At 42.1% G+C, this 12866-nt stretch overlaps 1 protein-coding gene across 2 annotated transcripts; it reads right to left on the bottom strand.

The window, feature by feature from the left end:
* Positions 1 to 4578: 4578 nt before the first annotated feature.
* RPL38 (ribosomal protein L38) lies at positions 4579 to 10866 on the bottom strand. Of its 2 annotated transcripts, none has more exons than XM_079965730.1 (5): positions 10757 to 10866; positions 10526 to 10553; positions 9302 to 9362; positions 5721 to 5843; positions 4579 to 4657 (listed from the first exon to the last, which is right to left on the bottom strand). In XM_079965730.1, exons 2-5 carry the CDS (start codon positions 10526 to 10528, stop codon positions 4632 to 4634), a joined length of 213 nt encoding a protein of 70 aa, XP_079821856.1. In that variant the 5' UTR covers positions 10529 to 10553; positions 10757 to 10866; the 3' UTR covers positions 4579 to 4631. The 2 variants fall into 2 exon arrangements, with proteins under 2 accessions (XP_079821856.1, XP_079821857.1); XM_079965731.1 differs by having other exon boundaries at positions 10701 to 10818.
* Between the last annotated feature and the right edge of the window lie 2000 nt (positions 10867 to 12866).

The following is a 12866-nucleotide window of genomic DNA, read 5'->3' as shown; positions in this document are numbered from 1 at the left end:
TGGGAAACTGTTTTAAGTGCCATAACAATAGTGTTTCTGGACCTTAAATTGAAGCTCATACAACAAAAAATAATATTTAGAATATACTAGACCCCACTATGTTTGTTTAAAAAAGGGTGGCGCTGTGGGTTAAACCACAGAGCCTAGGACTTGCCGATCAGAAGGTCGGCGGTTTGAATCCCCGCGACGGGATGAGCTCCCATTGCTCGGTCCCTGCTCCTGCCAACCTAGCAGTTCGAAAGCACAACAAAGTGCAAGTAGATAAATAGGTACCACTCCGGCGGGAAGGTAAACGGCGTTTTTGTGCGCTGCTCTGGTTCGCCAGAAGCGGCTTAGTCATGCTGGCCACATGACCCGGAAGCTGTACGCCGGCTCCCTCGGCCAATAAAGCGAGATGAGCGCCGCAACCCCAGAGTTGTCCGCGATTGGACCTAATGGTCAGGGGTCCCTTTACCTTTAAGGTATCTAACTGTTGGAGATGCAATAGGGGTAGTGCCTCTCTAAAAAAGTATGTTTTTTATTGTTCTATATTGAAATATTTTTGGCAGAAGGTAACTGAAATGATCAACAGAACTGTATGGAACAAAGCTTACATTTAGAGCAAAATATCCTTTTGAATTATATACCCAGCATATGAAATCTTACAAAAGGACAATATGAGTGGACTCTCCATGCCCTTACCACAGCAAAAAGACTGATACTTACTGATGAATTGGAAAAATAAAAATGTGGCTCCCTTCTACGATTGGATTGAAGACTTATACAAACTCGCAACATATGAACAACATGCATATAAACACAGACTCACCAGGGACAAATTCAATGATATTTGGAATCCATTCTTACAAATACTGTAACAGGTTTAAGATCTGGTGAAGTACATTACAGTGGTACCTTGGGTTACAGACGCTTCAGGTTACAGACTCCGCTAACCCAGAAATAGTACCTTGGGTTAAGAACTTTGCTTCAGGATGAGAACAGAAATCACGTGGCGGCAGTGGCAGGCCCCATTAGCTAAAGTGGTGCTTCAGGTTAAGAACAGTTTCAGGTTAAGAATGGACCTCCAGAATGAATTAAGTTCTTAACCCGAGGTACCACTGTAACAACTTTGATTAGTATGGTTTTGGGTTTTTTCCCCTCCCCCCTTTACTTTCCCTTCTATGTGGGTGCTGTTTCCCTTTTTCTTTTTCTGTCTTTTCTTTACGTCTCACCGTGTTTAGTGCACATATAATTATGTACTTTTAAACTTTCAATAAAGATGTCTGGAAAAAATAAAAATAAAAATGAGTGACTCGCTCTGTGCAATTTCAGAAACAGCAACTTTCACACCTCAGTCACATGGTACCATCACTCTCCAACCACAGAGGTTTCTTGGCTGGCAGCTTTTGCATGTAACATTTTACGCCTGATGGGGGATTTGCCAAATAAGGGAGAAAAACGGTGAGTGCAATTGGAAATGACCAATACAAAAACTTTTAAGTTGCACACATATATTTGTGGGTAAGAGGAATAGAAAGGGTTGAATACTAGGCTTATTCTATACAGTGGTACCTTGGTTCTCAAACGTCTTGGTACTCAAACAACTTGGAACTCAAACACTGCAAACCCGAAAGTAAGTGTTCCGGTTTGCGAACATTTTTCAGAAGCTTTGGTTTTGGAACAGACTTCCAGAATGGATTAAGTTTGAGAACCAAGGTACCACTGTAGATGGAATCTTATCAGAATCTACAGCCTCTACTGTAACAAGCAAAATCCTAACTTTTCTCAAATACCTTGGAGCATGGTTTTTATGTAATGCTTCTTAAATTGACACTTTGAGCCTTCCTTGATCAATAGTTTTAACAAATGTCCTTAAATTCTATTGTCACCTCTTATTCAGAGCTGTAAATGAGGAATTTTCTTTTGCTTCTCAGTAAATCTAATAATTCGTTTAACACAATTTTTGGAAGGAAGAATTCCTTTAAAAAATGCTTTATTGATTAAAAAAAATAACAAAAGACTAAATGCTACTGTCGCATAGATGAATATTTTCCTTAATCTTTTTGGGATTTCATTATTCATTATACCTAGTAGGAAGCCTTCAGGCTTCTTTGGGAAGGAACATTTAAACATTTTTTAAAAGTTTATTGCAAATTATTTCCCCCAAATCCCTATTTTTTTTAGTTCCACCACATGTGGATCATGGTGCCTTCCACCTCCCCACATCTCCAACAGATGTTTGATTTAGCTTTATACATTTTAATGAGTTTTACAGGCGTTAAATACCATCTGTAGAGCATCTTCATGCAGTTCTCCTTCAAATCGTAGCACGCTGTAAATTTAAAGTCCTCCCTCCACAGCCTCTTCCATGATTCCATCTGGATGTTGTAGCGTCTCTAGCCCATTGCACCATAACAGATTTCACTTCTTCCACCTTGACCTCTCAGTCAAGAAGTTTATACATATGAGAGCGTTTTATTTGTATTGTCTTTTTCTAATCTTGAGAGTTCCATGGAGAATCATTTATCCTTTCGAAATGTTTCATTTAGCTGAAAATACTGCAACCAGTCAGTCAGATGTGTCCTAATTTCTTCAAGAAAAATTTAGTCGTTTTCTTTTTCTTCCAATAGATCTTTATAAATTGCCCAATTACTTGTGTTTTTTTTTCTTGGCTGAGAATGCTTCCCTGCCCCAGCCATACCCATCACTCACCCTCCTTTTTGCCTTCTAGAGATTTTACCTTGCTGGAGCGAGTCCTTAAACTGTGCTGAGGCATCTTGCTTGCATGGATGAAGCATGGTGTAGTCTGACCAAAGTGTTTTGCCCCTGGCATGCAGCCCCCCCCCCCATTACCCATGAGGAAATGTATGTCCTGGAGGGAATAGGGTTTCCCACTAGCAATGACTCAGAACACACACCTGGTGAACAGAGATCTAGCATCAAATTGCAGATCAGAGTTGCTGGAAATGCATTTTTTTTCATATGCTCTGGAGCACCAATGTCCTTATCCATTAACAACTTCTAGGGTTAACTAGGTCTTTCAAAATGAGCTCAGACAGTCTTAGATAAATTCCGTCTTAAAACAGGTCTGTTCTGTTCCTCATCTGCAGATGAGACAGAAACCAAAACTCTACTGCAAGTTATATTTGGCACTATGCAACATCTGTGTTTTGCCCTGGAAGCCTTTAAAGGGCTCAGAACTGACAAGGACTGCCTTTCCCCATATGAAGCAGCCCAGGAACTGAGGTCATCCTCCGAGGCTCTTCTTGTACCTCCTCTATGAGGGTGGCAACCTGAGATGGGGCCTTTTCTGCAGTGGCTCCCGTTTTGTGGAATGCTCTCCCCAGGGTTCCACTGGAGCCTTCGTTATATATTTTTAGGCAAAAACATTTCTTTTCAAACAGGCCTTTAGCTAATTGACATCTGATGCCATTGTTAAATTTGGTTGTGGTTGTTCTTATTTTTACTAAGTATGTTGTGGTTTTCCCATTTTAGTTTTATGTTGTGCACCTCCCTGATATTCACAGATGAGGGGAGGTATACAAACCAACCAGCCACCATTAGCCCTCTGGATGTCATGCAATCTTCCCCATGCTATGCCCTTCATTTTTGCCTGGATGGAGAATAGAAAGGAGCGTACAAGTGTGTGCAGAAACTAGGCTACTGTACAGAAGTAAAATTTACTTGTTGCTCTGCTACTTTTGTCTGTTCCCAGGTGCAATGGATATGGGGCCCGAAAGGGGCTTGCAAGAGGAACTGGAGCCAATGAAATTAGCGTTTAGAACTCTTAAAAAAACACACCAAAAAAACCCCCAGCCACATCATCCTTAGTGTGGTCTTAGTAACACTTTATACTTTCTGGCCATTTAGAATGAGCCATGTTAGAATTTAATGTTTTCCTCCCTGGTAGATCGCAAGTCTCTTTAGATAGCAGACGCCACTGAAATAGAGTGTGATATCAGAATCAGTATGTGATGCCAAGGATCACATGCTACTTATTCCAGCAGAATCTATATAGGATGCCTCTATTCCATATGCTTGATAAAACATGTCAACCGCATTAGAGTGTTTCTTCAACTCTGTCGCTGTAATGAGAGCAGCAGGGTCAGATTGTACATGGAACAGTCCCAATTAACCCAACTCCCAAGTTAGAAATGAACATTCTCTCTTCCTCCATTAAGCCCATGGATTTCACACTGGAGATTCTGCAAATGTCCTGGGGGCTGTTTTGTGAAACATATTGAACTTGGGTGCTAGTTCTTGTGTTTTTCTGCAGATCTTTTAACTCTGGAATTTTAAAGAGCAGTGTATCAAGTTTATCAGCTTGTTAAATCTTCAAACTGTTGGCCATATATTCTACTGGTATCCAGAATAGCTATTAGCGATTACTGAAAGAACCCCATTATTTTTTTGGATTCAATTTGAGATTGATGAAGAGGAGACCAACAAGCTGACTGAAGATCACAACACCTCCCCTCTGGAGAAGAGCACACAGTCCCTGCAGAAGACAGGTAGCTGCTCCCCTCTAAGGAACAATGCTGCTTAAACAGTAGTTTGCCCATGCTTCCCTTTGGAAAAAAGAGGACACCAAGAAGAAAGAACAGTTCAGTCCTTTATTACAATCCACGGCCAAGATTTCAAGCATGAATGGCTCATTTCAGCTCTTTCACAGCCAAACCTAAAGAGAAGGGAGAAAAAGAGGCTGAGAAACTGAAGAGACAGATTCTGATCTCATTACTTCTGCTCATCAGGCTGGCAAACCCTCAGAGATTTTCATCTATATCCCAGATACAAGCTGCCGAAACTTATTAGCAGGTCTGAGCGTGCAAAGAAGCATGACTTTCAGGCTTGTGAACCAGGTGACCTGAACACTCACAGGGCTTTTCGTACGTGAACTGCTACTGTGGCTTAGTATGAAATGTCACTGAATATCCAAAGTGTCTTTACTCTGTCCAGTAGTTTTCCTTGTAAGCCAGTGACATTTAGACAAGTCTTTAAAAGCCAACCTTATTAGGTCAACACTTCCTGCTGAATGCACGACTGAGGGAATGGTGTTCCCTTTTCTGTACTTTGAATTCCTGCCCCCAATTGATGCAACTCTTGAATCCGTGTCTATCAAACACTTCAAACTACAGCTTGTTTTTACATGTACAAGAATGCGGCACAAAGAAAAATGTGGATTTGTTAACCAAAAAGCGTAGCTATTCAGGGCACAACTGAAACAGAGTTAGTAATGATTCAACCTTCCTCTCACACCAGGCTAGGGGGAAAGGGGTTTGAATGTGTTACTTTACCTAGCTGTACCAGAATTTTCCAAATGGGTGCAAGTGCCACTACTGGGTTCCACATTGGCGGTACCCGTAACACTCCAAAACAGGGTTCTTGAGACAGGGAGGGGCTGAGCTGGACCAGGCCCCATGCTGCGCTTTGAAGTTCTGACAATTGGGACTTCAAAGCACAGAATCACCTGACATCATAGTGACTAACAGGTGGGCAGCCCTACTCTGTTAGATTTGCCCCATCAGGGTTGGAGATCTATATCTTGCTGGTCAGAAAAGGTTCCTGACCCCTGCTTTACAGGATGCCGTAACATACATGGTTGTTTTCAAAGGGGGATCTTCTTATATAATACACATGAGAATACCCATCAACTTCTGTTACTATCAGGAAGCACCAGATGCTACTCTGCCACCACCCAAGCCTTCTCCCATGATTAACAATCTCCTGCATGGTTCAATTACCTGGTGGAAGAGACTGCTTCAGTTTTTCAGCCTTTTCCTTGTCTGTGATGACCAGCGTATACAGATACCGGCTGCAACGGACCTTGAACTTCACGTTATCTTTGTTCTTCTTGATCTTGACGGCTACAATGTAATATCACTGAAGTTAGCAACATACCCTTAATATATTAAGCAATAGGTTAGCCAGAATCAGAGCCTAGTACAATACACTCTCCTTTAAAGACAAACAATTTGATTAAATCCTGCTTTATCCCATAATGAGTACAAGCAAATGACATCTGTACTTCAGTGCCGTTTTGCCATTTATTTTGTTCCTATGCATGTAGTCTCCTGCCACGACAATGCCCCGCACTATATTAATATTGAAACAAACTTGTATCAGGGAAAAGCTTTTCTAAAAAGACACCTACATAAAAAAAATACACAAAAGCTAACCAAATTCCAGACTGGTGCTATGATTTGATCCATTACGTTTGACTTAATGATAATAATTATTAATGTTTACAGACTTATGCAGCTTTGCTTTGTTATTTCTGTTCTCCAAATCTATTACAAAGAAGTAGGTAGCAAGATCAGTGTGAGTAATTGTATAAAGGTGCTTGGATTCTGGCGAGTTGGACATAATGTGAATTTAAGTTTCTTTCTAGAAATGATCTTCATGGAACATTTATAATCAGATTTTGGTGTCCTGAGCGGCTCTTTGGGTACATAAAGTTGTATGGGTTTGAATGCATCACTTCAAAAGATACTAACCAAAACTATCTTGCAAATTGGTTAGGGTGTCAAGTCTCATTAAACTTCCAAAAGCACAAACTGCTTATAATTTTCACATATCTTTCACAAGCAATGATATCTTTCTACCTGACTCTTATGCACTCTGACACCAGAGGGGTTATTTTCAATTCCATGCCGTATATAAAGCGCACCGGAACAGTGAAAAATCCAATTTACATTAATTTCAGAAGTGTGAAAACTGAAGCACATTCATAGTTAATTAGGCACTTGTACAACCTTCTTGCTTTGCTCGCAATTCAAGTAATTGTAAGTGCTGCTTTTAAAACCAGAGGTTACACACACTTTAGAAAATTATGCTGTTCTTTAAGCTCGATATGAAAGTCTTTTTGATGCTATTTAGCAAAGAACTACTAAGCATTAGCTTAACAGAATACAAAGCAATGTGCTATGCCATCAGAATGGAACACTTTTGCATACATTACTCCTGGTTTTTTTTATGCAAGATGAACAGTTAAAAACTCAATTCTGTGCAAACTATATATATTATCAGGCCACATGATTTCAGAGCCAGCATTAGGAGAAATACAGAGAATCCATAATAGCTACAATAATTTAGAACTTCAATTATCTACTACTGGGGAAAACTTCACAGGTTAAAGGCTCTAGTTTGGATAAACTAGCTAGCATAACAATAGAAGTGTCTGCTGAATCAGGCGAATAGCCCATCTACTCCAGCATCCTGTTCTTACAATGCCAACCAGATGCCTATGGGAGGCCCTCAAGAAGAACCTGGGCACAATAGCATTTCCCTACTTGTGATTATGAGCAACTGGTATTCAGAGGCATACTGCCTCCAACAGGGGAGAAAGACTACAACAATCATAGCTAGTCGCCACTAATAAACTTCCACAAATTTGTCCAATTTCTTTTGAGGCCATCAAAGTTGGTGGCCATCACTATCAAATTCCATAGTCTAACTATGCTCTGTGTGAAGAAGTATTTTTGTTTGCCTGTCCTGAATCTTCAAACGTTCAGCCTCGTTGGATGTTATGGTATTATTAGAGAAGGAGAAAAGAATGGGTAAAATAAAAACAATTTATATTGTAAGCTGTTTGTAATAGCTCATTTTACGAAACTCAAAATATTGCTAGTTTAAAGACAGTTCAACTACTGGCTTCACCACAAATATCACTGGGATTTTTTAAAATGCAAAAATGTTATTAATTATGATGTTATAGAAACGTTTGTTGTTTAAAAACACCTTGGTTTTTCTTCTTCAAAAGAACTGTGCACCTTGAATCCACCATGCCCCAAATCCTGCTAACACCTCCAAGTCTGGGGGGTTAGGGGAGCCATGTCAAAACAATTTGCTTTTATGGAACAGATACGCCCTCATTCATATTACCAATCATTTTACATTTTAAAAAGTTCAAAGTTATGCTCTATTTTTAGGTACTGAATTAGAACTTGAATTACTCTATTCAGAAAGCGGTTTGAATTGAATTATTCATGACATGACAGTAGATTACAATAGATTAAAATGTTTGACTTGGTGCAGATTTATGTTACTTTTCTTCCACCCTCACCATACACATAGTAATATTACGAGTCTGTCTAGTACAGTGGTACCTCAGGTTAAGAACTTAATTTGTTCTGGAGGTCTGTTCTTAACCTGAAACTGTTCTTAACCTGAAGTACCACTTTAGCTAATGGGGCCTCCTCCTGTTGCTGCACCGCCGCCACACGATTTCTGCTCTCATCCTGAAGCCAAGTTCTTAACTCAAGGTACTACTTCTGGGTTAGCGGAGTCTGTAACCTGAAGTGTCTGTAACCCGAGGGACCACTGTATTTCGGTTTCGCAGTGCAGCTTAATGGAAGAGGGCAAGTTGCAAATGCACCAGTGAGAGCACCAGACTTGATCCACCGGTGTGTTTGTACCATGCCAGATATGACCTCTTCTGGCAAGCTGTAGTGCAGCTGGTAAGCCAACCTCCTACTGGGAAGCTCCCTATGTTCTTCTCTCTTTGTATATGTGGTACACCCATACTGGGAAATTCTAGGTATATTAGCTGCAGGGTTTAGATGACCCTTGCATTTTAAAGTCCTTATCTAGTAATGGATATGAGTGAGCAGGATGGTGGACTTGGAGCAGTCTTGTGGAATGCTCTCCCCAGGGAAGTTCGCCTGGTGCCTTCATTATACACCTTTAGGCACCAGGCAAAAATACTCCTCTTTAAGCAGGCCTTTGGTTGATTGTCATCCAATGCCCCTTTAAAATGTGTTGGGGGGTTACTGGGATGTTTGTGTTTCGCTTTTGTTTATGTATTTTGTTTTTATGTTGTAATTTCATCCTGTGAAACACCCTGAGACCTATGGATATAGGTCAGTATGCTATTATTATTATTACTATTATTATTGTTATTACTATTATTAAGTATTGCAACCCTCCACTATGCTTGGCATAAAAACCCAACAGCTGCCAGTGGAGGGAACCTTCCTTCTCCATGCCCAACATAGAAAGGGGTGGGAGACTCCCTTTTCTACTAGCCCAACAAGATAGAGCTATTTCTTGCAGGCTAGTAACTTTAATCTTTAATCCTCTGTACCATTTCCAAGTCTTGGGCAAGAGCAGTATCTTTGCCCAAGACTTGGGAATGGTAGGGAGAATGGAAGTAAAGGGCAGAATGTGCAGTGCTGCCACTTCATAATAAATAATGCAACTCCAAATAATTTGTGCTACATTTTTAGCACCAGTCAAAATAAAGAAGGAATCTAAGACAGGAAAACCCTCCAGGAAAAGATCAAGAAACAGGGACAAAACAGTTAAGTCATAAACAGCTACTTACATTTTGCATCCTTCCTTCTGGCTGTCAATAGAAAATCTTTGATCTCTTCGATTTTGCGAGGCTGTAATTAAATAAATACAACGTTAAATAGGAGCTGGATGCCTTGCACAAATATATGGTATCTTCAATTCTTAGTTCTGCAGCCTAGACACCTTTTCCTTTGGCACTTAAACCCATCTCTAACAAATACCCACAATAGATAGCTTGCAAGCGTGCAAAATTTGAGGAACTGCAAATACAAATCGTTTTCTTTTCAAGAGCCTTTCCGATTTCAAGCCTGCAGAAAAACTGGGGAGGAGTAAGGCTCCCTAAAAAGACATCTTCAGAGACCTGCTGATGGGCACCTGGCTGGCCACTGCTAGGAATAAGATGCTGTGCTAGAGGCACTCTTGGTTTCATTCAAAAGGGCTCCAGAGCCCTTTGAAAAGGGCACTATCTAAAAGCCAGGCTCTATGTTTAGGGAATGGAAGTGAGAGCTGGACCATAAAGAAGGCTGATTGCCGAAGAATTGATGCTTTTGAATTATGGTGCTGGAGGAGACTCTTGAGAGTCCCATGGACTGCAAGAAGATCAAAACTATCCATTCTTAGGGAAATCAGCCCTTAGTGCTCATTGGAAGGACAGATTCTGAAGCTAAGGCGCCAATACTTTGGCCACCTCGTGAGAAGAAAAGACCCTGATGCTGGGAAAGATGGAGGGCACAAGGAGAAGGGGATGACAGAGGACAAGATGGTTGGACAGTGTTCTCGGAGCTACCAGCATGAGTTTGACCAAACTGCTGGAGGCAGTGGAAGACAGGAGTGCCTGGTGTGCTCTGGTCCATGGGGTCACAAAGAGTCGGACACGACTAAATAACAACAATGTTTAGGGAAGTTTTTAATGACTAATGTTTAAATGTATTTTTAATATTATGTTGGAAGCCGCCCAGAGCAGCCAGATGGGCTGGGTATAAATAACAAATTACTGTATTAATTATTATTATTCAAAAAGGGCAACAGCAAACCTGTCCAGGTACCGGGACACGCACACTGTGTCCCCTCTTCCGTATGAATGATAGTCATGCTTGCTGCAAAACACACGTGTCCCCCCAACCCTATTAAACAGGGAAGTCTCTCTACAACCGGCTGCCTTCCTCTTAACTCGCGACACTTCTAAGACCTCCGCCCGAATCGTGAGGGAAAGACGGGGGGGGGAGGAGAGAGACGCTTCTCCCACTTCACTCACCATGGCGACGGCTTCTGGCGACGGTTACCTGCAAGAGAGAAATCAAAATGGCAGAAGAGGCTACTCGGACGCTGCGCGCTAAACAGTCTTGGCCGCCGGATCTCTGCTAGGCCCTCCCCCAATTCCCCCGCCGCCAGGCCCTCAAGACCCCCGCGCCCCATCATCACCCTCTTACCGGCTCCCCAAATCTAGCTTTACCGCGGATGGCGCCGGATCTCAAACGCCTCTTACCGAGATGCTGAACTTCTCGGCTGCAGCACCCGAGAGAGAAAAGAGCAAGCACTTCCGCATCCGGGTAATTGAACCCGGCTTACGTGAGGTGGGTGGGCTGGGCTACGGAAAGTGAATAGGGTCAGAATTGTTAAAGGAGGGCAAAGCTGGCTCAGACCGCGCTGGTTTTTTTTTTTAAGAATGGGAGTCCTGAGGATTCCAATGGCAACAGCAAACCCCGGTTCTTTGGCTCGATGGGGTGTTTGGTTATGTCCGCTGGTGGAGGAGCAGGGACGAAGCCCTGCCGCTTATTCCACAGCAGCAAGGACGCTCTTGGGGCGCTATTTGCCAGCACTCTGCATCCCAAGTAATTGGCTTTTCTCCACCCAATTAGCCGAGCAGAGGGGGAGGCATCCAAAGTGAGCCCCCAGCCCCCATCAGCTCCAGTTGTTTGGAGTCTAGCAACATCTGGAGGGCCAGAGGTTCCCCACCCGTGACCTGCATGGTTGAGGTGATGCTGGAACCAGGAACTTGCCAGTTCACATTTTTAGGCTATGCACACACACCTGTTTGCTCAACCTCCAGGGAAGCAGTGTGCACACGACATTAGCCACAATCCACACCTATCCTGTTGTTTCTTCTTGTTCCTTGTCAAATACTTCGTGTTTTTAATGTATTTTACCTTCAAGCCCGCTTTTGGTCCAAATTGAGAGTAAGAACAACCTAGATGCATTTTAAACCGGTAATGTGTACATAGCTTTAACTAAGAAATCATGCCAGCTTTCCCTTAAATAGGTCCTGATACGGCTCTAATCATTGGGAAAACTTATTTAGGGCAATATGCATGGTCTGTTGTCTTCTCTCCCTTCAGTACTCATAAACCTGTAAAGCAGGTTGTGCTGAAAGAACCAAAGCCAAACCATAATCATCCAGGGAGGATTTGAATCCATGGCCCATCACACTAGCCACTACAACACCTTAGCTCTCAACAATAGCTGTGTTTTGAGTGACCCATAATGATAATAATAACTTTTATTTGTATCCTGCCCTCCCCGGCCAAAGTCAGGCTCAGAGCAGCTAACATCATATAAATCAGACAATATGCATAATACAATATACAAATAAAATAACATTCAACATTCATTAAAATAATATAGAATATTAAATATCAGGATTTCAAGATTAAACAGAAATCCATTCTTAACAGTTAATGGGACACCTCAAAAAGTTGCATCCAGACAGTACAGCAGGGATCCAGATGGAGATTGTGGGGGTGATGGGGCACTTCATTTATGCAGCAGAGCAGAAAGAGGAGTGCAACTAATGTGCAGCCCTATTCCATTTTAGGTGTGTATGTAATAACACAAGCAAGGCACAAGAGGGCAGTTCGATTACAATTTTTAAATAAACTGGGAAAATTAAAAGGCAAACAAACATGCCCAGCAGTGAAAGTAATCATACCTGTAAAGTAGTTCACCCTGTCTGCACAGAAAACGGTTCATTCTGTTAGTTGCCTATTAGGAACATAAGAAGTTGCCTTGTACCTTGTCAGATGCTTAAGTTACCCACCTCAGTTTTGTAAACACTGGTAGGGCAGTGGCTCTCTGTCAGGAATCCCTAGCATCTCCCTATCCGGAGATGCCAGGAATTTAATGTGTGACTTCTTGCATGCAGAGCACAGCTATGGCCCTCTCTTTCATTAGGTATCAGGAACATTCTGTGTCCACAAATGGACTGGGGCATAGCTGGTGTTTTATGGAATGAAAGCCACAAACCTACTATGCAGGAGTAAGCCTCATTGAACTTGAGCTAGTGCACTGTAAAATCATTTGCAAAAGACACTGAGAGACATATGCTACATATACATGACAGCTTACTCTGGCTCCTGTGCACTCCCACCACTAGTGTTTGAAGCCAGGTATGTGTGACATTATGGGATGCGGCTGGCGCTGTGGGTTAAACCACAGAGCCTTGGACTTGCTGATCAGAAGGTTGGCGGTTTGAATCCCCGCGACGGGGTGAGCTCCCGTTGCTCGGTCCCTGCTCCTGCCAACCTAGCAGTTCGAAAGCATGTCAAAGTGCAAGTAGGTACTGCTCCAGCGGGAAGTTAAACGGCATTTCCGTGCGCTGC

Source organism: Podarcis cretensis (assembly GCF_951804945.1).
Source record: "Podarcis cretensis genome assembly, chromosome: 2".
NCBI lineage: Eukaryota > Metazoa > Chordata > Lepidosauria > Squamata > Lacertidae > Podarcis > Podarcis cretensis.
The sequence above is the reverse complement of the archived record's forward strand: the minus strand, read 5'-3'. Positions and strand labels throughout refer to the sequence as shown.

What these genes read in the sequence shown, in the direction of transcription:
- RPL38 (XM_079965730.1), bottom strand. An exon ending in CAGAAGGAAGGATGCAAAAT is followed by an intron (nt 5,844 to 9,301) that starts GTAAGTAGCTGT and finishes ATTACATTGTAG; the next exon opens with CCGTCAAGATCAAGAAGAAC. An exon ending in GAAGCAGTCTCTTCCACCAG is followed by an intron (nt 4,658 to 5,720) that starts GTAATTGAACCA and finishes CCTTCTCTTTAG; the next exon opens with GTTTGGCTGTGAAAGAGCTG.